The 25,081-nt window shown below is 46.4% G+C and overlaps 1 protein-coding gene across 1 annotated transcript in view; it reads left to right on the top strand.

Annotated features, from left to right (window-relative positions):
• The first annotated feature begins 3,652 nt into the window (after window positions 1-3,652).
• The window catches only part of LOC142267560 (proteasome subunit beta type-7-like), a 43,385-nt gene continuing 21,956 nt past the window's right edge, over window positions 3,653-25,081 (top strand). The window contains exons 1-5 of the mRNA XM_075332334.1: window positions 3,653-3,761; window positions 4,835-4,928; window positions 14,250-14,347; window positions 14,725-14,865; window positions 24,030-24,145. Of these exons, the coding sequence (XP_075188449.1) occupies window positions 3,700-3,761; window positions 4,835-4,928; window positions 14,250-14,347; window positions 14,725-14,865; window positions 24,030-24,145 (511 nt within the window). The 5' untranslated portion in view covers window positions 3,653-3,699. The remainder of the gene's footprint in view (window positions 3,762-4,834; window positions 4,929-14,249; window positions 14,348-14,724; window positions 14,866-24,029; window positions 24,146-25,081) is intronic.

Here is a 25,081-nt window from a genome sequence, read left to right as displayed (position 1 = left end):
CACTAATTTAAGGGACAACAAATCCTTCTTGAACGTAGGTAGTGCCGAGAGGGAAACAGAGGACCTACCTGTGGATGAGTCTATCGAAGGGTCAAGGGTGAGATTGAAGTCACCTCTGAGAATGATGCAGGAGCCATCTGCAGAACCCTCCAGCTTCTGAAGAGTCCCAGAGCCAAAGTCCACCTAACTCTGATTAGGAAAGTAGATATTCCTTACAGTGTAGGTAGACCCTAGAAGAGAAATACATAGCGTCTTTCTGGGTCAATGACCATATAAATTATATCAACCTGGAAAGACCTGTGAAAAACAATGTTTTTCAATAAAGAGTGTTATGATTCAGTGACCGAGGAGGATCAAAAAATGTGGAGACCCAAAAAGTAACCAGGCTGGAACCTTAACGGACTGCAGACCTAATCCTAATACACAACTAGAAGTAGCCGTGGGACGAGCCTACGATGACCTAGTCGTCTCGACACAGCCGGAGAACTAAATATTCTTACAGATAGAAATATAAGAAAAGCTAATCTGCCTCGGAGAAATCCCCAAAGATATAGATAGCCCCCACATGTAAAGACTACGGTAATATAGAAAAACACAATACAAAGCTAGAAAACAGATTCAGCAAAGATGAGGCCCAAACTATCTTTATAGGAAAGGATAGGAAAGAGCACTGTCTGCAGCCGTAAAAACCCTAATAAATCTCAGCACGCCTGATATGGAAAGACCCTGAACCCACACAGACTCTCCTCCACTATATCAGTACTCTGATGTTACTGGGATCCAAAAACACTAATATAGATGAGGGACTGAATTTAATACCAAGCATGACAAAACACAATACATAGCAGAATCATGGAGCTAAGTATACAGACACTCCCAGGGAATGATCCAATTCCACCAAGAACTCCACACCGTCAAAATAGGAATCAAGCATTAGTATCTAAACAGAAAAAAACTACAAGAAAGTGGAAGCAATAAGCAGAGGTACAAAGACCAACTTATCTGAGAAGAGTTCTGGTAGAGAGAAGGGCTGGTTTCAGAATGTCCTTAACACACAGGAGATCCATTGAGCACCGGCAAGAAACAAGAGAAAACTACTCAGTTATATAGGCCCAATCTGAAAGACCTGATTGTCAGTCCTCCACAGGTGTGTGGCTCTCATTCCACAAGTCAACTGCACCGCCAGCAATGACCACAAGAGGGAGCCACAAACTGCAAAATGTATTCACAACAGGAGAGTCCACAAACCTTGCGCGTGGGGTGAGGGCAATGATACAAGGCTGGATAGAACCTAGATCTACAACTTGGAGTGTTAGCTGCATTAAAATGGGTCTCTTGAAACATGTCTACCTTTATCTTTTTTGTGTGGAAGCAGTATAAAACCTGACTTCTCTCTGGTTTATTAAGAATCCTTGTATTATAGGTGTAGAAAGTTAAGTGCAACATCTAGCTTAGAGAAGCAGAATGGAAGAAGGAAAGTCAAGAGAAAAGGTGGCACTCAGCTCCAACCAAACCTATTATGACTATTGTCGGAAACCGCACTAGAGCCAGGGGCAGCAGACATATCATTGGTGCAACCTGTGCAAAGGGGTCTAAGGGATAAGAGGGCCCATTTCTACCTCCAAAGCAGGTGTAATTGTGCTCAAAGGGCCCATATATTATTTTTACTCTGTGGCCTTCTTCTGGTGACTCAGTCAGACACCCACCGCGGACATTGACGCCCCTGTGACTAGGGGCAGTGTATGGCAGTCATGTCATGCGCCATGGAATGCATGCCGATGTCAGCTGCAGTCTTCTGTGCTGGCTATAGAAAAAATGATGACGCACGGCGGGGGAGTGTACGAAGGTGAGTTCAATGTTTTGTATTTTTTTTTAATGTGTTAAATAACAGTGGCAGAAATGGGGGAGATATATACCAGTAAGGGCCCCAGGAAGGGGGTACGTATATACCAGGATGGAATGCAGGATGGGGGACATAAATACCATGATGGGGAACATTTATACCAGAATGGGGACATATACACCATGATGGGGAACATATATACCAGGATAGGGACATATACACCAGAATAAGAGACACATATACCAGGTTGAGGGATAAATATACCTGGATGGGGAACATATATACCAGAATGGAGGACATACAATGGAGATCAGAATTAGAGAACAACACACAATTTCCTAAATGTTGCGGTCATTGTGTTGTCCTATGTGATTATATCTTTACATGAGGAAACTTGCAGGATTTTAAGCTTATGTTATACACTGGATTTATTGTATAACAAATAATAAAAATGTAAATGAGATAATTGAAAAAGAACACTGATCAAAATTAGAGAACACTTTCAGATACCTGCAAGTCATTAGTGTTAATCTGGCACCTGGTACTAATTTCCTTAATTATCTGACAAACTCTATGTAACTGGCAGCCTAATTTTCCAGTTTCCACTGACTTTGTAAAAATGTTGTGCCGTTCCAAAGTGACTGAAACCCTCCAGCAGCAGGTTCTCCAGATGAAGGACAAAGGGTTGACCTTTTCAGCCATAGCAAAAGAAGTTGGTCATTCCAAGTCTGTGATTTTGAGAATATTGCTTCTTTACAACATCACAAACTCGTTCAAGCTACCCAGATGGCTGGTTACCCTCGAAAGACAAATGCAAGAGAGGACAGGATAATGCGGAGAATCTCCATGGGTAATCGTTTCACACTACATCTGGAATTGCTCACCAGATCAGCACTGAACAGGTTAAGGATCTCTCTCGTCATACAGCGTCACGACGTTTAAGAGCATTTGGACTGAAAGCCCACTCTGCAGTGACCAAACCTCTCATTAGCAGAAACAATCACAAGTCTAGACTCACCTTTGGTGAGGAGCATGTTGTATGGACAGAGGAGAAGTGTCCACATTTCATTTTAGTGATGAAAGTAAGTTTATTAAATAAATGAAAAAATAAATAAATAATGGAAAAATCAAGAAATTATAATAATAATAAAAGAGACACTGCCAGTCCGGGGTATTATTTGTAGCTCCGTATTTGATATATTAAAACTATTTATACCAAAAGGAAAATACTACGTCAAATACTGTTAGTGGTCCTTTACGGTTGTTAAAAAAAAAAAAAAAAGGTGAAAAATAGATGTTTTTCCTATTTTTCTTTACATTTCCCCCCAAATCAGCAAATAAAACAAACACCCCCCCAAAAAAATATTTATATATATATATATATATATATATATATATATATATATATATATATATATATATATCTCTCACATAAAAGAAAATTATCTATTCAGTAACGGAGGAAAAATGATAATTTATGGATGTATCAGGGCCTGTGCAAAAGAAAAGTGGAGCAGTCGCTAATAGCAACCAAAATGAAGGCTAGAATCTGATTGGTTATTAAACTTTGCAAGGGCTTTGAAAAAAAAAGGTGCTGCTGTCTCCCACATCAGCCAGGAAACGTCACACTGATGAGAATGTGCAGGATGATGCTGGACTACAATTCCCATGATTCCTAACTGATCAGGCAGCAGGCGGCGATCTGCAATGCATTATGGGAGTTGAAGTTCTATAGTATCGGCAGTACAGCGCCTGTGACTTTGTATTTTGTAAGAACTTTATTGAGACACCAAACTGAACAGGAAGTTACAAGAAGTCTTCTCCCGGCACCGGAAGTCGTCTCATTCTCAGGAAAGATGGCATCCGTGACTGTGCGGTCCTCGCCTCTCAGCGGGTTTGAGTTCGGAAACTGCAGGAGGTGAGAACGGAGCCCTGGTCCTCTGTGTGACGGCTCCGGACATGTACAGAGGCGTCCGGACACCAGCCAGGGGGAGGGAGAGGACGGGCGTCCGGGGGACCGACAACACGGGGTGAATCGGGGATCAGCACTGTGCATCCCAAAACCTCGGGGTACCTGACACAGTGCCGTCCGTACCCGGTATCTGAGGGTCACGGGGCCGTCCATACCGGTATCTGAGGGCCACGGGGCCGTCCGTACCCGGTATCTGAGGGGCACGGGGCCGTCCGTACCGGTATCTGAGGGTCGCGGGGCCGTCCATACCGGTATCTGAGGGTCTCCAGGCCGTCCGTACCCGGTATCTGAGGGTCTCCAGGCCGTCCGCACCGGTATCTGAGGGTCTCCAGGCCGTCCGCACCGGTATCTGAGGGTCTCCAGGCCGTCCGCACCGGTATCTGAGGGTCTCCAGGCCGTCCGCACCGGTATCTGAGGGTCTCCAGGCCGTCCGTACCGGTATCTGAGAGGCACGGGGCCGTCCGTACCCGGTATCTGAGGGTCACGGGGCCGTCCGCACCGGTATCTGAGGGGCACGGGGCCGTCCGCACCGGTATCTGAGGGGCACGGGGCCGTCCGCACCGGTATCTGAGGGTCACGGGGCCGTCCGCACCGGTATCTGAGGGTCACGGGGCCGTCCGCACCGGTATCTGAGGGTCACGGGGCCGTCCGCACCGGTATCTGAGGGTCACGGGGCCGTCCGTACCCGGTATCTGAGGGGCACGGGGCCGTCCGCACCGGTATCTGAGGGTCACGGGGCCGTCCGTACCGGTATCTGAGGGTCACGGGGCCGTCCGTACCGGTATCTGAGGGTCACGGGGCCGTCCGTACCCGGTATCTGAGGGGCACGGGGCCGTCCGTACCGGTATCTGAGGGTCTCCGGGCCGTCCGTACCCGGTATCTGAGGGTCACGGGGCCGTCCGTACCGGTATCTGAGGGTCACGGGGCCGTCCGTACCCGGTATCTGAGGGGCACGGGGCCGTCCGTGTATACTTATGAAGCTGTGAGACTTACTTTGCTTTATCTTCATTAAATCTCAGAAACGCTCTCCTGGAAAAGGAATTTACACAGAAAGGACACAAGCTTCCCGCAGCTCGCAAAACCGGGACCACCATTGCAGGAGTGGTGTTCAAGGTAAGACGGCGAATGAGCCGCCCTCATGGTAAACTGTGTGCGCTTCCCTGACAGCGCTTCCAACAACAATTACATACAAATGATTCAGCTTATTCCTGTAGTGGCATTGCAACATTCACTTATTAAAGGGAATCTGTCACCAGGTTTTTGCTCCCCCATGTGAGAGCAGCATAAGTAGAGACAGAGACCCTGATTCCTTCGATGTGTCACTTACTGAGCTGTTTGCTGTCATTTTGATAAAATCAATGTTAGCACGGCAGCACAAGCGTTGTCGGCAGCACAAGGGTATTCTCCTCTACGAGTCATTGCTCCAAGTTCTCAAGACTGCATATGCCCCGATTGAAAACAGGTTCTTCTTAACCCCTCCCCACCACAGTCAGTGTCCGCACGCTGCGTTTTTTTCTGACCACAAAGATGCAGCATTTTAGGCTCCCACAAAATACATCTGTGGCAAATACGCATCAATGGGTGAAAAACGCAAAAATTGACATGCTGCATCTTTGTGGTCACCACAAAAACGCAGCAAAAAAAAACAAACTGCATTGTGCGGACAGCAAAAATTAAATCTCATACACTTTGCGGAATGACATTTTTGCAGTTTTGAGACCAAAACTGCACCCAAAAACCGCAGCGTGCGCACATAGCCTTAGTGTGTCACACACAGACACACAATGCAAAGATTCAACTTCTCTCCTTTTTATCTGGTTTCAGATGTGATTTTCATATTGCCCACACCTGTTACTGCCACAGGTGAGCTTGAATGAGTAGCACATGCTTAAAACAAAGTTGTTAACGCACAGTTTTGGAAAGATGCCAGCAATTTTGTCATGACCATTTTGGGGGTTTTGTGTGAAATTGTCTTATTTGCTTTTTTTTTTTCTTTGTTTAATGGTGACTTGTTAGAAAACCCATAAACAAAACATGTGTAATTGCAATACTTTTCTGGAACAATTTCAAGAGTGTCCACATGTTTGGCCATGACTTTCTGTGTGTGTGTGTGTACGTGTGTGTGTGTGTATGTATATATATATATATATATATATATATATATATATATAATATACACACCGTATTTTTCACATTATAAGACGCACCCCAAATTTAAAGAAAAAAGGTACAAAAAAATGGGGTCCGTCTTATACTCCGGTGTTGTCGTCTTACCAGAGGGGGGCAGCAGTGGTGGCGAAGTGGGGGTAACAGGAGGCAGAGGTTGTGCTGGCGGCAGCTCAGTGGTGGGAGCGGCGGCTCAGTGGTGGCGGCTACTCAGTGGTGGAGCAGGCCGGTGCGCTGTGTCCCAGTGTGTCCGCGGTCCCGTTTCAAGTGATTGCGCCCGGAGCGGCACATGCGCAGATGGAGCCCTCATCCAAAAGCTCCATCTGCGCACGCGCTGACACCTGGCGCCATCATTTGAAACCGGGACCGCGAACACACTAGGACACCCGCCGCACGCACAGGGTGGCAGCCAGCAGGCCGCCCAACCGCACAGAGAAGCAGCTGGCTGCCGGGACAGAGAGGCAGCCACAGGCACCCGGCCGTCCGCACAGACAGCCCCACCGGTAAGCTATATTTGGATTTTAAGACGCACCCCTCATTTATCTCCCAAATTTTTGGGAGGAAAAGTACGTCTTATAATCCGAAAAATAAGGTACATATATACATACACAGTTGAAATCAGAAGTTTCCCTCCGCTCTCTATAAAGACACATCTGCAGGTTTTTCCCTCCGCTCTCTATAAAGACACATCTGCAGGTTTTTATCACTAACGTGAAATCAGAATAAACCTTTCCCGTTTTAGGTCAATTAGGAACCAAAATTATTTATATTTGCCAAATGCCAGAATAATGAGAGAGAGTGTTTTTAAGGCATTTTTATTACATTTTGCAAAGTCAAAAGTTTCCCTCTGTTTCATTAGTATTTGGTGCCAGTGCCCTAAGGCTATGTGCGCACGTTGCGTAAATACATGCAGTTACGCTGCGCTTTGCAGCGCAGCGTAACTGCCTGCGTCCCCTGCACAGTCTATGGAGATTGTGCAGGGGCCGTGCGCACGTGGCGTTTAAGAGCGCAGCGCTTCGGCTACTGCCGAAGCGCTGTGTAAAAAGAAGTGACATGTCACTTCTTTCCTGCGCTTTGCCGGCAGCTCCTGCTCTGTCTATGGCAGGAGCTGCAGGCAGAGCGCATGGAATCTGCTTTTTTTTTTTTCTCACTACGGACATTTCTTCAGCGATTTAAAGAGCACATGTGCTCTTCAGATCGCTGCAGAAATTTCTGCAGTGAAGTACGCAACGTGCGCACATAGCCTTACACTGTATGACTTGGGTGAAATGTTTTGGATCTCCTTCCACAAGCGTCTCACAATAGTTGATTGGAATTTGGGCATAACTGGTGTAACTGAGCTGTGTTTGTCGGTCACCTTGCTCGCACCGGCCTTTTCAGCTTTGCCCATAAATTTTCAATAGGATTGAGATCAGGGCTTTGTGATGGCCACTCCAAAACATTGACTTTATCATCCTTAAGACACTTTGTAACCAGTCTGGCAGTATGCTTTGGGTCATTGTCCATTTGGAAGACCCATTACCGCCAAAGCTTTAAGTTCCTGGTTGATGTCTTGAGATGTTTATTCAGTATTGCCACATAATCTTCTTTCCTCTTGATGCTACATCTATTTTGTGAAGTGCACCAGTCCATCCTGCACCAAAACAACACCACAACATGATGCTGCCGCCCCCGTGTTTCACAGTTGGGATGGTGTTCTTAGGCTTCAAAGCTTCTCTTTTTCCTCCTAACTTAATGATGGTCATTATGGCCAAACTGTTCAATTTGAGTTTCGTCAGACCACAGGACATGTCTCCAAAAATTAAGGTCTTTGTTCCTGTGTGCATTTGCATACATTAATCTGTCTTTGTTTCTTTTGGAGTTATTATTATTATTATTTATTATTATAGCGCCATTTATTCCATGGCGCTTTACAAGTGAAAGGGTATACGTACAACAATCATTAACAGTACAAAACAGACTGGTACAGGAGGAGAGAGGACCCTGCCCGCGAGGACTTACAGTCTACAGGGAATGGGTGAGTGTACAATAGGTGAGGACAGAGCTGGTTGCGCAGTGGTCTATTGGACTGAGGGCTATTGTAGGTTGTAGGCTTGTTGGAAGAGGTGGGTCTTGAGGTTCCTCTTGAAGCTTTCCACGGTAGTGGAGATTCTGATGTGCTGAGGTAGAGCGTTCCAGAGTATGGGGGATGCACGGGAGAAATCTTGTACGCGATTGTGGGAAGAGGAGATAAGAGAGGAGTAGAGAAGGAGATCTTGTGAGGATCTGAGGTTGCGTGCAGGTAGGTACTGGGAGACTAGGTCACAGATGTAGGGAGGAGACAGGTTGTGCATGGCTTTGTATGTCATGGTTAGTGTTTGTTGTTATGGCTTCTTACTGATTGAGTGGCCTTTTAACCCATGTTGATTCAGTACTCCTTTCACTGCAGTTAATGACACAATCTTACCAGCTTCCGCCAGCATCTTCACAAGGTCTTATGCTTTTGTTCTTGGGTTATGCACATGTCTGACCAAGGTATGTTCATCTCTGGTACACAGAACCTGTATCCTTCTTGAGCGGCATGATGGCTGGACATTCCTATCTTGTTTGTACTTGCGTATAATTGTTTGTGCAAATGAACGAGGCAGCTTGAGGTAAATGGAAATTGCACCCAAGGATGAACCAGATTGTGCATGTTCACAATTCTCCTCCTGGGATTTTGGCTGATTTCTTTTGACTTTCCCATGATGCTACGCAAAGAAGCAGTGTGTTTCAGGTGTGCATTATATACATCTAATTAACGCAGATGTTGCCGATAAACCTATCAGAAGCTTCCAAAGACATGATATCATCATATGGGCGGTCCCATATTGTTTAAAGGCATAGTACACCTAGTGTATGTAAACTTTTGACTTTGCAGAAAGTAATAAAATGCCTCAAAACATTCTCTCTCATATTATTCTGGCATTTGGCAAATATAAATAATTTGGGATGCTAATTGACTTAAGATGGGAAAGGTTTATTCTGATTTCATGTCAGATAGTGAGAAAAACCTGCAGATGGAAACCTTTGGTTTCAACTGTACCTATATTAATGTCATTAACAATTTATATGTACAGTATGTATGAGATTATATATAATCTTATACATATGTATATATTGCTAATGACATGCATTTCTCAGTAGCATCCCATCTAATCCACACATTCAACAAAATCAAACTATAGGTGTCCTTACCTTTTAGTGGAATAATAATGAAAAAATGACAAAGGGGAAAAGCATTGACCACACTTAATTGAATTTCTGTAATATTTTGTACACAAGCCTTTCTTGGTGATGAAGCTTCAACACTCCTCCTGTATGGATAGATTAGTGTCCTGCATTGCTTTGGTGGGATTTTGGTCCATTCTTCCACACAAACACTTTCCAAATCCTGAACGTCCGGATGATTTCTTCTATAATCTCTAGCTTTAGTTCCTACCATACATTGCCAATTGGATTCTGCTCCTTTGATCGGCTCGGCCATTCTAGCAGCTTTATTTTTTTTTCTCTGAAACCAATTGAGAGTTTCCTTGGCTGTGTGATTGGAATCATTGTCTTAATGAAATGTCCACCCTCGTTTCATCTTCATCATCCTGGTAGATGGCAGCAGATTTTTATTTAGAATGTCTCTGTACATTTCCCCATTCATCCTTCCTTCCGTTAGATGAAGTTCGCCAGTCCCACATCATGATGTTCCCACCTCCAAACTTACCTGTTGGTATGGTATTTTTTGGGAAATATGCAGTGCCGCCTTTTGGCCTCCAAAGATGGTCTGTACAGTTACGTCCAAAGAGTTCAATTTTGGTCTCATATGACCAGAGTATATTCTCCCAGGATTTCAGTCTTGTCCAAATTTTGTTGAGCTTATTTTAAACGCACTTGAACATGCTTTTTGTTCAGCAATGGAGCCTTGAGTGGTGAGTGTGCATACAGGAGTGTGCATACAGGCCACTGAGGGTGAGTGCATTGCTTATTGTTTTCTTTGAAACAACTGTACCTACTTGATTCCAGGTCTTTCCCCACAGGTTGTTCTTGGCTCTTGGACAACTCTCCTGATAATTCTTTTCACACCTCAGTCTGAAATCTTGTAGGGGCCACCTAGTGATCTTTCCACTTTAGGATTATGACACCAACACTGCTCACATGTGCGCACTAGGCGGTTTTTTTTGTGGCATCAAAAACGCTGCGTTTATGGCCGCTAAAAAACACAGATAATTGCAAAACACATTAAAAAACGCATGCATTTTTACCGCAATTTGGTGCGGTTTTGGCTGAGTTTTCAGTGAACAATGCCATTAAAGATTGGTGAAGAAAAAAAAATCTGATGTCATTTCCTGCTTCAATCTGTTCTCCTTCATTCTCCACTAGTGTATGCAGGAGAGCAGACAGCAGCTGCAGAACTACAAGGCTCAGCATGCTCCATCCAGGACTGCATGCTGGAGACAGAGGCAGGGGGAGCAGAACTACAAGGCTCAGCATACTCCATCCACTAGTGTATGCAGGAGAGCAGACAGCAGCTGCAGAACTACAAGGCTCAGCATCCTCCATCCAGGACTGTATGCAGGAGTTTTTTGCCCAAAAACGTAAAAAAGACGTGGGCTTCGCCATATTTTTGTATGCTAGTCAGGTACAGCAGGCAGGTACGGCTGCCTATTTGCCTATTTATGCTTGGCTGGGAACCAAAGATATAGGGAAGCCCTTTTTTTGTTTTAATTTCATGAATTTCATGAAATAATTAAAAAAAAAAAATGACATGGGCTTCGCCCAATTTTTGTGTCCAGCCAGGTACAACTAGGCAGCTGGGGATTGGAATCCGCAGTGCAGGGTGCCCAAGCTTTCTGGGCACCCCAGAAAATGGCGCTTTCATAGAAGCGCCATCTGGCGCTGTATCCAACTCTTCCAGCTGCCCTGATGCCGGGTGGCTCGCTGGGTAATAATGGGGTTAGGGCTAGCTGTGTATTATCAGCTGGCCCTAAGCCCGAAATTCATGGTGTCACGCCAATATTAGACATGGCCACAATGAATTTCTAGTAAAGATAAAAAAAAATACACAGAGAAAAATATTTTTATTAGAAATAAAACACAACACAATTAGTGACTCCATCTTTATTGAAATAAAGAACCCCCTACCCTCCGCAGTAATCCTGGGTCAAGGGTCCCGCGCCGTCCAATCCGGATCCGTTATCATCTGATCGGTTTGCTGGAAGGCAAAGCGATCAGATGATGTGTCAAGATCAAGGATGTGAATCACACATCAGCTGATTGTATAAATGCCGTTTATACAATCAGCTGATGCATCAGTGCAAAAAACCCCAACAAACTACACATGTCTGTGCAGACTCCTGTCCGATCGCTGCAGGAGCTGCCGGTAGTCAGTGATGCGGTCACCTGACGGCATCAGCTGATAGTTTACGCCGGGCGGTAAAAAGCCTTATAAGACTTATACGATCAGCTGATGTGGTCAGGTGACTGCATCAGGTGATTACCGGCAGGTCCTGCAGCCTTCAGACTCGTTCCGGGAGTCTGCACACAGCCGGAGCAGGGGTGGCGGTACAGGGAGAGGAGCTGGGAGCGGACATGGCACCGGGAGTCTGCAGACCGGTGAGTATGACATTTTTTTTTCTACTGTTCACTTTTGATTTCGCAGCTGCTTCAACCTCCCGCCCGGACATGGCGCCGCATGGGAGCTGACATGCACAGGACTGGAGGTGGACGCAGCGGTGACGGTACCGGGAGGATTCACACTTCTGTGTTTACTGACAGAAGGCATCCTCTTCCTGTACATGTCACTTTACTGCCCACCCCTTGCGTTTATAGCTGCGTTTTTAGTAATAGAAACGCATTAAAACGCAGCTATATTTGAAATTTGCGGTTTTCATTGCGTTTTTGAGCATCTCATTGAACTCAATGGGTGAAAAACGCAGTAATAATTGACATGCTGCGTTTTTGTGGGCACCACAAAAACGCAGCTAAAAAAAACCGCTGTGTGCAGACAGCAAAAATGATAACTCATAGACTTTGCTTTTCTGAACAAAAACGCACCCGAAAAATGCCACGATAAATGCACTGTGCGCACATAGCCTAACCTTCAGTAGTTTAGGAATTCTTCTGTAACCAATGCCAATCACTACGATTTGCAACAATAAAGTTGCGAAGGTCTTGAGACCGCTTATTGGTTTTACCCATCATGGAATGTTTCCTGTGAGACCCCTTTTGATGGGCCATCAGTTGAACCAGAATTGCTTTCTAATTACTGATAGATTTGAGCTGGTGTCAGGACTTTCCGTGGCCTTTTACACCTCTCGTTCATCATGTCTTCAATACTTTTTCCCTGCGTCATTTCTCATTGTTACACAATTTATAGACCTCTATTGCTTGATGTGTTTGCCTGTGTGTATTGGATGGGCTGACTGACATCTTGTGAGAAATTCATGTTAATTGCACCTTTAGAAATATTTACTTAGAAATATATATATACATTATATAGCTATATGTCTATATATCTAATATATAAAGCTCAGTGTATATGTGTGTATATGTGTGTGTGTATGTCCGCTAAAGGAATCTGCACCGTCGCATTTACAATCATGAAATTTTGCACAGACGCCCCATGTGACCCAGGGAACGTCATAGACTATGTTTGGGCGGGAAAATGTAACCCCGTGCTTTCCAGTTACGCTACAAAAATCCTACAGCCATTAAACTCAATGGAGCTGGGAGCTGCAGGCTATAAATAGCAACTGTCAGTGGTTGCTATAGGAACAAAATAAACTGTTAGTATAGGATAGACGGATAGAGAGAGAGACAGACAGAAAAAGACAGGCCGGGCAAAGAGAGAGAGAGAGACAGACACACAGATTCAGACAGACTGATGAAAATACAGAGCAATAGAAACAGACCAACAAGGAAAGAGGCAGCGAGACAGACAGAGACTGGGAGAGAGTTACTATCCTGGGCAACGCCCGGGTACTACAGCTAGTATCTATATATATAATATATATATATAATATATATATATATATATATATATATATATATATATATATATATGATATATATATATATATATATGATATATATATATGTATGTATATATATATTATAATAAAATATATATATGAGCCGTTGTGATCATTCGCTAATCCCGCCCCCACGATTACTCCACGTGGATCTGTCCCCCGCCAATATAACCGAGACTTCGTTAAACATGTGGCTCCGGCCCCCCACATTACACATACAGCTCTGCTACATCCACACTCTAAATCCTTCCTGACCCCACAGAAACTTCACCTCATGTGACCCCTGACTCCTCCCCTCCATGTGACATCATCACAGGTCCTGTAAGCACAGAGACAAATCCTATTGTGTACATTGCACACTCGGGGAAGAACTGTATACTCCTGGGGGGCAAGAGAGCTGTATACCCTTGGGGGAGGACAACTGTATACCTTTGGCGGAGCTATATACCAGGGAGGTGAGCTGTACACCCTTGGGGGGAAGAGAGCTGCATACCTTTTGGGGGGGTGAGCTATATAGCAGGGAGGTGAGCTGCATACCCTTGGGGGGAGGAGAGCTGCATACCTTTGGGGGGTGAGCTATATACCAGGGAGGTGAGCTGCATACCCTTGGGGGGAGGAGAGCTGCATACCTTTGGGGGGAGCTATATACCAGGGAGTTGAGCTGTATACTCTTGAGCCAAGCGTTAGCTGGCTGAGAATAGCTAGTATATATTATATAGATATAGTTCTTTTTCTTCTTTAACTCTGGTGCCAGTTCAGGATGCTGTTGATTGAAGAAGGTGTTAGCTGTATAATACAGCTGGTACCTGCCCTGTAAGGTGGCGTCCTTATCTCCTGAGATCGCTCCATTCACTTGCACCTAGCTTGTGGGGCAACCACTTGCTATATGGTATTGCAGACCTAAAGACTGAGCTGTGGGGTTGCCCGGCACAGATTTACATTGGGTCCTGTGCAAAACCCTAAAAAGAACAAAAATATATTTTTTGGGAGTCCAAACACTGTTACATGTTTGGTACACCGGCTCTACCAAACACATTTCACATTCTAGATTCAGAGGCCCACTTATCCACGCTATTTATTTGATTGATGTGTAAATACTTTAGTAAAGTTTGCTCATTCTGCTTTTTTAGGATTTGGTAATCCTCCATTGTGGGAACAGTAAGTGATGTCCCAGTGGCCTTATGGCTATGTTCTGGGTTGTTCTTCTGATTTCTGTTTCTCTCCATAGGATGGGATTGTACTTGGCGCTGATACCAGGGCCACAGAAGGCATGGTGGTAGCTGACAAGAACTGCTCGAAGATCCATTACATAGCTCCTAATGTCTAGTAAGTATATGTATAGTATAAAAGGTCAATTCTGAAAAACAGTCCGCAGCCAACAGAACCATGTGCTGGATGGATATATGGAATATCTTAAACCCCTTAACAACCTGTGACGTATATTTTAGCCACAGGTTGGGTCTGTGTTTGTGAAGAAAGTTTATTAGCGGAGTAACCCTCCATATAACATGGGTGTTGGCTGTGTTATACAGCAGCACCTGCTTCTAACAGAAGCGACCAGAGCTTGCCCACATTGCTTACTGTTTAGGTACCATTGTCAATAAATGACAGCAGCATTTAAATGGTTGATAACTAGTGGCACGCAATCTTCTATGTGCTTCTTAGATCATTTTTAATGACATTTTTTAATGTTTGTTTCTCAGCTGTTGCGGTGCTGGAACAGCGGCGGATACAGAAATGACAACCCAGATGATCTCTTCCAACATGGAGCTGCACTCCTTGTCCACGGGACGTTTACCCCGAGTAGCCACCGCTAACCGAATGCTGAAGCAGATGCTGTTCAGGTAACTAGCCGGTGAAAAAGCAGAGGAATGGAACTGGATGGTCATTTTGTGGCTCAATGCACATGTTTTGGCCCAGGAAGGTGGGTTCAGCATAGTTGATGGAGCGGGGACTTTAGCCTTTTAGTGCTTGTTTCTCTCCAGTGTTTCATAGAAAGCATAGTTTAAAGATGCTGCTGCAGATTCAAGGGAACCTGTCAGCAGAAATTTTGCACTAAACCTAAAAGTTTCCCCCTCTGCAGCTCGTGGGCTGCATTCTGGAAAGGTTCCTATAGTTTTTGTGCCCCTTTTAGACCAAATTAAATACTTTATAAAGTTGTACCTTTTGGTATGCAAATCTTCTAATTTATCCATGGGGGCGGGCCGTCTGGTGTCCATTACTGTCCCTCCTGCCGATTTACGCCATCCCCCAACGCTCCATTTCATACTTCAGGACGACGCCCAGTTTGCTCGTGGTCCCGCGCATGCGCCGTGCGACTGTACCGGGACTGTGCACTATGTACACAGTGTGATCGCTGGTGACGTGTTGCGCAGGCACGAGATTATGGGCGGCGCTGTGATTGTCATCAGCAAGTGCCCGCCCATAATCTCGTGCCCGCGCTTTCCCCTCTGCCTCCAGCGTTCTGCGTAAGCGCTGGCCAGATGGCCCGACGTCACCTCTCGTAACTGGTGGTGTCCTGCTCCGCTCCTTCTATCTATTTCCTGCTCCAGGGCAAGATGGGAAAGAGGTGACGTCGGTTCATATGGCCAGCGCTTGCGCAGAACGCTGGAGGCAGAGGGGAAAGTGCGGGCACGAGATTATGGGCGGGCACTTGCTGATGACAATCACAGTGCCGCCAATAATCTCGTGCCTGCGCAACACGTAACCAGCAGTCACACAGTGCACAGTCCCGGTACAGTCGCACGTCGCATGCGCAGGACCACAAGCGCACTGGGCGGCGTCCTGAGGTATGAAATGGAGCGTTGGGGGACAGCGTAAATCGTCAGGAGGGACAGTAACGGACACCAGACAGCCCGCCCCCATGGATAATTTAGAAGATTTGCATACCAAAAGGTACAACTTTATAAAGTATTGAATTTGGTCTAAAAGGGGGCACAAAAACTATAGGAACCTTTACAGAATGCAGCCCCGGAGCTGCAGAGGGGGGAACTTTTAGGTTTAAAGCAAAATTTCTGCTGACAGGTTCCCTTTAAAGGGCTAGGCCGGACTAGTCCAGCTTTGTCTCTTCTGTCTTGTCCTCACACCGCTATGCTCTAGTTGATTGACAGGTATATTTTGTAAGTACATAGGGAGAGACCTGTCAATCACCTGGAGCAATGCAAGGAGAACATGGACAAGGCAGCACCAGACTAGTCCAAACCCTCCCAATTGATCCTTGGCTGTCCTAAATGATTTTCTCTAAAACACTGGAGCATTTTAGAGTAAAACATAGCACTCACAGGCTCTGATTCATGCTGCAGGTGGTTTGGACAGCATTAATCTGACAGGTTCCCTTTAAAGTGCTGAGACCCATCATTCTGCTTACTATTAAAGGGGACAAACCAGCAGGATTTTCATATATAAGGTAAAGCCAGTGCTATACTGGTGCTGGGATACTGAATGTGACCACACCTTTTGTTCACAGATTGAATGCTTTATTTTAGAAATATGTGCAAGTAAAGTTCCAGCAATGCACTGGCCTTTCCTCCCCCTGGGGTGGGAATATGTGGGTCTGGTCTTGCTATCTATTCCCACCAGTCTGCCTGCCTGGCCTTCCTCCTCCTGTCACCGTGATAGACGTTAATGCCTGCGCAGTCAGACAGACGGGGCGGGAATAGATAGCAAGAGCCAACTCACATATTCCCGCCTGTCTTGCACCTGTCAATCAAATAGCAGTGCATTGCTACAACTTTACTTGCACATATTTCTGAAATAAAACCTCCAATCTCTGAACAAAAGGTATGGATAGATTGTGCATCCTAGCCCCAGTATAGCGCTGGCTTTACTTTATATATGAAAATCCTGCTGGTTGGTCCCCTTTAAGGGAATTTGCCGCCCCACTATCCTGCCTGACCTGACATGATGAATATGGAAACACTAATCCTTTTTGGCTGCAGTTGCCTGTGTATTATCAACCCTTCCCACTTGTTATGATTGTTTGTTTATTTTGGCCCTGTAGTTTTTTCCTTCCATTTATGTTTTATTTGTGCATCCACATTGCCATACTAGGTCAAGTGACCCTGATGACATCATCACGAATCCTTCTGCACTTCTATGTTGCTGCCTGCTTATGATTGGTCAGCGTCATACAGGAGGCGGAAGTACACGCCCCCAGTGAAAAATATCTAATAGCATCCACTAGATGTTAATTAAAGGTAACTGTAAATCAATAGGGGCTCAGTCCAATCACCGGCACTGGGTAGATAGGAGCTTCGGTGCTTACTTAGACTGCCACTGATTGCTGAAATCTGACGAGGGCGGTACGTGGCCGTCACCAGCAGCCCTGTAGAGGATGAATGGAATGACTGTTTTACCTGGGATCCTTATGGTAGGATCGTTGAACCAAAAAATTTGCTGCGCATGTCAATAGTCATCTCTCTATATTATACTGTATTGGTCAGTTGCTCTTAAAGGGATATTCCCATAACCATTTATCACCCCTCTTCCAGGTAGCTGTATGATTAATGGGGTTGTGGCTGATCCCAAAGTCTCTTGCATGAATAAAGCATTGGTGAGCACCTCTCCATTAAAGGGGTTGTCCTTGTTTGAGAGCTGAGTCTGCAATCACTCTCTGCAGGCTTCTAAATCCATGACGGCATGCGATATGCATGCTGCCTTGATTTCCCGGTATTGCTGGTACGAGGGAACAGTCACGTGTCTGCACATATATGTGCTTTATATACGTGCCTACTAGTTTTATAGAATCTCTCAGCAAGCAGGTGTTTGCTATGTAATCTGAAAGCAGCATCATGTTGGGGCAGCGAGCCTGATTCCAGTGATGTCACTTATCAGGCTGTGTAGTAGTTTCAATACAATCTGTGTTTTATCACTGCAGGGACTAGGTCTCATGTGCAGAGCAGTCATACTGATCTGTGTATCCCAGCCCCTGCTGGACTGCTTGCTGTACTTTTGATATAATCCCTGTTTTCTCTGATGTAGATGTAGCAGAGCTAAGAATTCTGCGCTGCGTATAACTTCTCCCACATCACTGATTGGAAGTTTCCTGTGTACATTGTGCTCAAGCTACCAATCAGTGGCAGGGGGCGGGGTTACCCAGATCAGCCTGACTGCTCTGCACATGAACTCTAGTCCCTGCAGTGATAAAACACTGATTGTGTTGAAACTACAATGCACAGCCTAATAAGTGATACATCTCTGGAATCAGGGTGTCTGACCCTACATTATGCTGCCCTAGCATTAAATAGCAAAAATGTACTGTCAGATTCCCTTTAATGGAGCAGTCGACTTTCAGAGATTGGTGTCATTCAGCGTGTTCCGATCTACACTAAGGCTACACGCGCACGCTGCGTTTTTTTGGTGCAGATCTGTTGTCAGAAAGTTCTCATTTTTTTACTTCCCAGCAAAGTCGGGGAATTCAGATTTGCTGTGCACATGTTGCAGATTTATTTGTCTGCAGTTTTTGTCACAAAGCGTGTTCATTCTTTTTGTGTTTTGTCCCTGTGTTTCTCATTAGGGAGGGGAGGACTCACAAATCAATCCCCCGCCGACCCAGAATTGGAGTCGGAGGCCCAATTAGCATTGGGCTCCCAAGCCGGGGAATACCAGTCCCCAGCTGTTGGGCTTGTTCATGGCAGGTTATCAAAATTGGGGGGAGGGGGGGAACCACACGCCATTTTTTTTTTTTTGTTTTGTTTTTAATTGTTTAAATAATTAAAAAACAAAAGAAAAAAACATGCGGTTCCTCTTATTTTGATACCCAGCCAAGATAAGCGCAGGGCTGGGGGCTGCAGCCGTGGCTTTATCTGTACTGAGTATCCTAATATGGGGGGGACTGTACGCCATTTTTTTTTTACTGTACGCTATAGACTTGCAGACCGGGTCTATGATTGGAAGCATCAGACACGCTGTCACACAGGCTGGGGGCGCTGTCTGACTGCAACCAATCCCAGACGCCGCTGGGACGGGGAGGCAGTGAATATGTATGAGCCTAATGAGTGGCCGTGGGAGCAGTTACAGCTGCGCCGGAGACTTGGTAAGTATAGTGCGCTTGCTTTGTTTGTTTTTTTTTTTTATTCTTTATTTTTACTTTATTATTCTTTTTTTTCTTTTTTTTTTAACTTTATATTTTTAATTTTTTTTTATTCTTTATTTTTACATTTATTTTTTCTTTTATTTTCCCGGGTGCCCGATTCGGATAAATACCTGGAATGTCTTTGGAATTCCGGCCCTGGCCCATCACTTGGGTGCCATTGAACCTGCAGGGGTCAGACTTTACAGTCCGGGCTATCCATCGCTATTTTTCACAAAAACACAACAAATCAGAGTTGTCGAAAACGCAACAAAAATACACCATAATTGCAAGCATTTTTTTTTTTTTTTTTTTTTTTTTTTACTTTTCCAGGCTCTCTGGAACAAACTGCATTTTTGGTGACAACATTGCAGCGTGCATGTGTAGCCTAATCATACCAAGGATATGTTGTTTAGTAGACAACACCTTTAAAGGGAACCTGTCACCACTTTTTTGCCCTATAAGCTGCGGCCACCACCACCAGGCTCTTATATACAGCATTCTAACATGCTGTATATAAGCGCCCAGGCCGCTGTGAGAACATAAACACTTTATAATACTTACCTAATGGTCACGCGGTTGGCCATATGGGCGTCGCCGCCTCTTTTGGCCATCTTTGTTCTCCTTCTTCTGTAGCCGCAGTGCATGGCGGATCTGACGTCATCCACACTAACCGGTATTGAGGTCCTGCGCAGCCGCACTTTGATCTGTCCTGAGCAGGGCAGATCAAAGTATTGTAGTGTGCCTGCGCAGGATCGGCGATTGTGTATGACGTAGACGCCCATATGGATGAAGATGGCCAAAAGAGGAGGCGCCGACACCGGACAACGGAGATGCCCATATGCCCAACCGCCCGGGCAGATCAAAGTATTGTAGTGCGCCTGCACATGACCGGCACGTGTATATGACGTAGACGCCCATATGGACAAAGATGGCTGAAAGAGGAGGCGCCGGCACCAGAGAACGGAGACTCCCATAAGGCCCACCGCGTGACCGTTAGGTGAGTATTATAAAGTGTTTTTTATGTTGTCACAGCGGCCTGGGCTCTTATATATACACAGCATGTTAGAATGCTGTATATAAGAGCCCGGTGGTGGTGGCCGCAGCTTTATAGGCCAAAAAAGTGGTGACCGGTTCCCTTTAAAGCCAGGATGACGGAGTGACAAAGAGATGGCAAGATGGATTTTTGGCTGCAGGTTGTTCCTGATCTCGTCTTTTATACCGCCTCGTGACTAGTCCTGCCGAGCGACCAGTGCCGCCTTGCAGCGCTAACCTTTTATTGTCACGCTCCGCGGGCTGAGCCGCATCCCGACAGCTTGTACAAGCAGCACTCGGCAAACTTTGGAGCTGACAACCATCGGGGAGAACAGCTTAGACCCCACCGAACAGGAGGCAGGATTCACACTGTGTTGACAAATGATATTGTTTCCCGTTCTCGGGGCTGCGTCCTGTCAGCCATTGTTCTAAAGCGTCACTTTTTTTACAGGAATGTTGAAGCGTCGCCGGCGCCCGAGATTGAATCGCTCCTCATTGTGTTCATTTGTCTGACAAGGAAAAGCAAGCAGGAGAGAAGGCTCTGCATGGCAGCTCCGCCATGAAATATTTATACCGAGCGGAGCAGCGGAACAGTTTAATTCTGCAAGGAATTTTCAGCAGCTCTAGGCAGACGCCATACATCACCGCGTGAAAGCAAATAGGAGAGTGTACATCATTTTAAAGTTTTAAGGAGCGGAGATCTGGGCTTCTGCCTCTGGCTTAGTGTCAAGCATCAGACTTTTTTCGCAAATCAATTACATTGGACTACTTTTTAGTTTTAGCAAGTTGGCAAAAGGTGTCAAATAAAAGGGAGCTTTGTGCCGTTTACACAGCCGAGAAATCCGCTTTATAAAGACAAAGCTGCCGTCTCATTTAGTCAAGAGGAGTGTCGGCGTACATCTTTATACGCAGTTTAACATCTCAGCTGTCGGATAAAAGGGAAAGGCTTTGGGGTGGGGGAGGGGGAGTAAAAGTTAGGAGTGCAGGTTTGGTAGACTTGGGACTAGTGAAAAGCTTCCAAAAATTAGCTTTAAGCTGTTCTCTGACAGTTATTGTTGCTGATATAGGTTAGTATTTAAAGGGGTTCTTATAGGATAACTGAGAACTGACCACTGCTACATATATTCCAAAGTGGGCTCCCGAAAAAAGCCGAGCGAGTGGGACTGCGGCTGCCGGAAAAGAGCCGAGCGAGTGGGGGCCGCGGCTGCCGGAAAAGAGCCGAGCGAGTGGGGCCACGGCTGCCTGAAAAGAGCCGAGTGAGCGAGGCCCGCGGCTGTCAGCAAACAGCAGAGCGAGTGGGGCCGCGGCTGCCTGAAAAGAGCCGAGCGAGTGGGGCCGCGGCTGCCGGAAAAGAGCCGAGCGAATGGGGCCGCGGCTGCCGGAAAAGAGCCGAGCGAGTGGGGCCGCGGCTGCCGGAAAAGAGCCGAGCGAGTGGGGCCGCGGCTGCCGGAAAAGAGCCGAGCGAGTGGGGCCGCGGCTGCCGGAAAAGAGCCGAGCGAGTGGGGCCGCGGCTGCCGGAAAAGAGCCGAGCGAGTGGGGGCCGCGGCTGCCGGAAAAGAGCCGAGCGAGTGGGGCCGCGGCTGCCGGAAAAGAGCCGAGCGAGTGGGGGCCGCGGCTGCCGGAAAAGAGCCGAGCGAGTGGGGGCCGCGGCTGCCGGAAAAGAGCCGAGCGAGTGGGGGCCGCGGCTGCCGGAAAAGAGCCGAGCGAGTGGGGGCCGCGGCTGCCGGAAAAGAGCCGAGCGAGTGGGGGCCGCGGCTGCCTGAAAAGAGCCGAGCGAGTGGGGGCCGCGGCTGCCTGAAAAGAGCCGAGCGAGTGGGGGCCGCGGCTGCCGGAAAATAGCCGAGCGAGTGGGGCCGCGGCTGCCGGAAAAGAGCCGAGCGAGTGGGGCCGCCGCTGCCGGATTTAGTTGAGCGAGTGACGCCGCTGCCGGATTTAGTTGAGCGAGTGACGCCGCCAGATAAAATTGAGCGAGTGACGACACCGGATAAAATTGAGCGAGTGACGCCGCCAGATAAAATTGAGCGAGTGACGCCGCCGGATAAAGTTGAGCGAGTGACACTGCGGCTGCCGGATAAAGCTGAGGAAGTGGCGCTGTGCTGAAGCTTGCAGAAAAAGCTGAACGTGTAGCGCTACAGCTGGCGTAAAAAGCCGAAAAAGACAATAGTCCAGTCAGCGTTATCTTGTGTGTCCATTATTGATATACGCTGAATGGACAAAAGTATTGGGACACATTACATCTGGAGGAGCTTTTGTGACATCCCATCCTACGTAAGGGAAACCTTTCATTAGATTGGTATTGCAGGAATCGGAGCCTATTGTTGTAGCCATAGCCAGGTATGTGTGCCCTGAAACACTGCGGGCTTTCACATTGAAGAACCGATCGCCCTCTACCTGCCCTGCCCTTGTTGATTGACAGGACTTTTCCTATATACACACATGGGAGACCTGTCAGTCAGGATCAGAATGGGGGTTGAGGTCCGGTTATGTTCTTAAATACTAAATTAAACCAATCATGACTTTATAGATCTTCTTCTGCACTGGATACAGTCATGTGGAACCAGAAAGGGTATTCCCCAAACTGGTCCTACAAACGTGGAAGCTGCAATTGTCCACAATTTCTTTTGCTAAAGTATTAAGGTTTCCCTTCACTGGAACTAAGGGGCCAAGGCCAACCCCTGAAAAACACCAACATAGTATTATCCCTGCTCCATGAATCTTACCAGCGGGCACAATGCAGTTAGGCAGGTACCGTTCTCCTCCAACAGATGAAACAAAAGAGTACTGCAGCAACTCTGTTAGAGCCAAACTATAAGCAAACATAATGTGACATCTAAACTGCATTAATGCTATATGGAATATACTTAGAAAAATTAAGGTTCTTAGCAGACAAATTGGCCAGTTCATGTAAGCCCATCGACCGCGGCAAGGTGACCTTACTTTGATGGGCCTCCATCCTATTTTTTGCCTCTCCTGGATTAAAAGTCTACAAATATGTGGTCAGTTAGGACCCGGCAATAATTAAAACCACACTGGGGCTGGTTGCTTTACAATACTCCATCTGACGCTCGGCATTGTGCTTAGCAACATCCGGCTCAGCATTGTGCTTCGTGACGTCCGGCTCGGCATTGTGCTTTTACGACATCCAGCTCGGCACTGTGCTTGGCGACGTCCGGCTCGGCACTGTGCTTGGCGTCGTCCGGCTCGGCACTGTGCTTGGCGACGTCCGGCTCGGCACTGTGCTTGGCGACGTCCGGCTCGGCACTGTGCTTGGCGACGTCCGGCTCGGCACTGTGCTTGGCGACGTCCGGCTCGGCACTGTGCTTGGCGACGTCCGGCTCGGCACTGTGCTTGGCGACGTCCGGCTCGGCACTGTGCTTGGCGACGTCCGGCTCGGCACTGTGCTTGGCGACGTCCGGCTCGGCACTGTGCTTGGCGACGTCCGGCTCGGCACTGTGCTTGGCGACGTCCGGCTCGGCACTGTGCTTGGCGACGTCCGGCTCGGCACTGTGCTTGGCGACGTCCGGCTCGGCACTGTGCTTGGCGACGTCCGGCTCGGCACTGTGCTTGGCGACGTCCGGCTCGGCACTGTGCTTGGCGACGTCCGGCTCGGCACTGTGCTTGGCGACGTCCGGCTCGGCACTGTACTTGGCTGGGGCAGATTTCTATTTATTGGCTTGTTTTACCGGTGGCTCCTAGTACAGAACTGCGCTGGTATCAGTGAGATCTTTACCACTACAAATGTTAGTAAAGACAGGCGGCGTGGAGAGGAGCCGGGTGCTATATAAATAAGCCAGAAGTCAATGATACACATGTCTCCAGTATTACTTTCCATGTATAGTAAACCTTTCTATGTCATCACTGGATGAGATTGTGGTATAATGTATGTTTTCTATCCATTGACAGGTACCAAGGTTACATCGGTGCCGCCCTTGTTCTAGGAGGCGTTGACTGCAGCGGCCCTCACCTATACAGCATATATCCTCATGGCTCCACTGACAAACTTCCATACGTCACAATGGGTAAGTAAAGCTATGTTGGCTCCTTCCGGTTTTTATTGATAGGCTGGAATGGTGATGTCACCACTACAGAATACGTGACCACTGCAGCCAATCACTGTGCTTGACAGTCGGTCTTCAGACAACTACTTAAGCATCCTCAATGAGTGATTGCTTTCCTTTTTACATCATGGAATCCATGGGTTAAAAAAAAAATGTTCTTGGATATCCCCTTTAAATGACTTGTGTAAGTCCGTATAAAGTTGGTTCTGCACATACAATGTCTTTATCTTATGAATTTAGTTTGTAAAAGGTTGTGCACATCTCCGACAATAATTACAGGTCCCAAAAAACCCCAAAACTACTAGTTTCCCATGGTTTTAGTTTTTCTGGCTGTGCAATACCCAATCTCTCCACTAGGTGATGCTGTTGTACAACGGAACACGTTTTGTGACTTTCCTGCCGTCCTGACTTTGTGTTGATGATCAGTGATTTTCTTATTTCTATACATAGAAGATTCGGCGTAATTATCTTTTTATTATTTATTTATTTTTTAGTGTCTAATTACAATTTGGGTGGAGATGAGTCTAGATCTCATTTAAAAAAATTAGTTTTTGCTACATTTCTTCCTTTTTTTTTTTTTTTTTTTTCATTTTCTTTTTAGTAGTTTCATGCTGTCTTAGAAGATTAATAAAATGAATGGCCGACTACATATTAAGTGGATGAATAGTTACTGACAGCTGATGGGGAACGAGATGCACAGAAGACTAGTCAGGCTCATATAGTCCAGACGAGGACGCCTAGATACTTGATTTTGCTTCTAAGGATTTCTACAGACGGAATATAGTATATGGATAGGTGAAAAAATGCCTTTCTTTGGGGACCCCCACTGATCCCCAGCACTGTGAGGGTCACTTATTGTACAACTCTCTTTATCCACTTCTATGGGACTGATAAAAT

This window comes from Anomaloglossus baeobatrachus, unplaced genomic scaffold (genome assembly GCF_048569485.1).
Source record: "Anomaloglossus baeobatrachus isolate aAnoBae1 unplaced genomic scaffold, aAnoBae1.hap1 Scaffold_2954, whole genome shotgun sequence".
Taxonomy (NCBI): domain Eukaryota; kingdom Metazoa; phylum Chordata; class Amphibia; order Anura; family Aromobatidae; genus Anomaloglossus; species Anomaloglossus baeobatrachus.
This window is presented reverse-complemented; position numbering and strand designations above follow the sequence as displayed.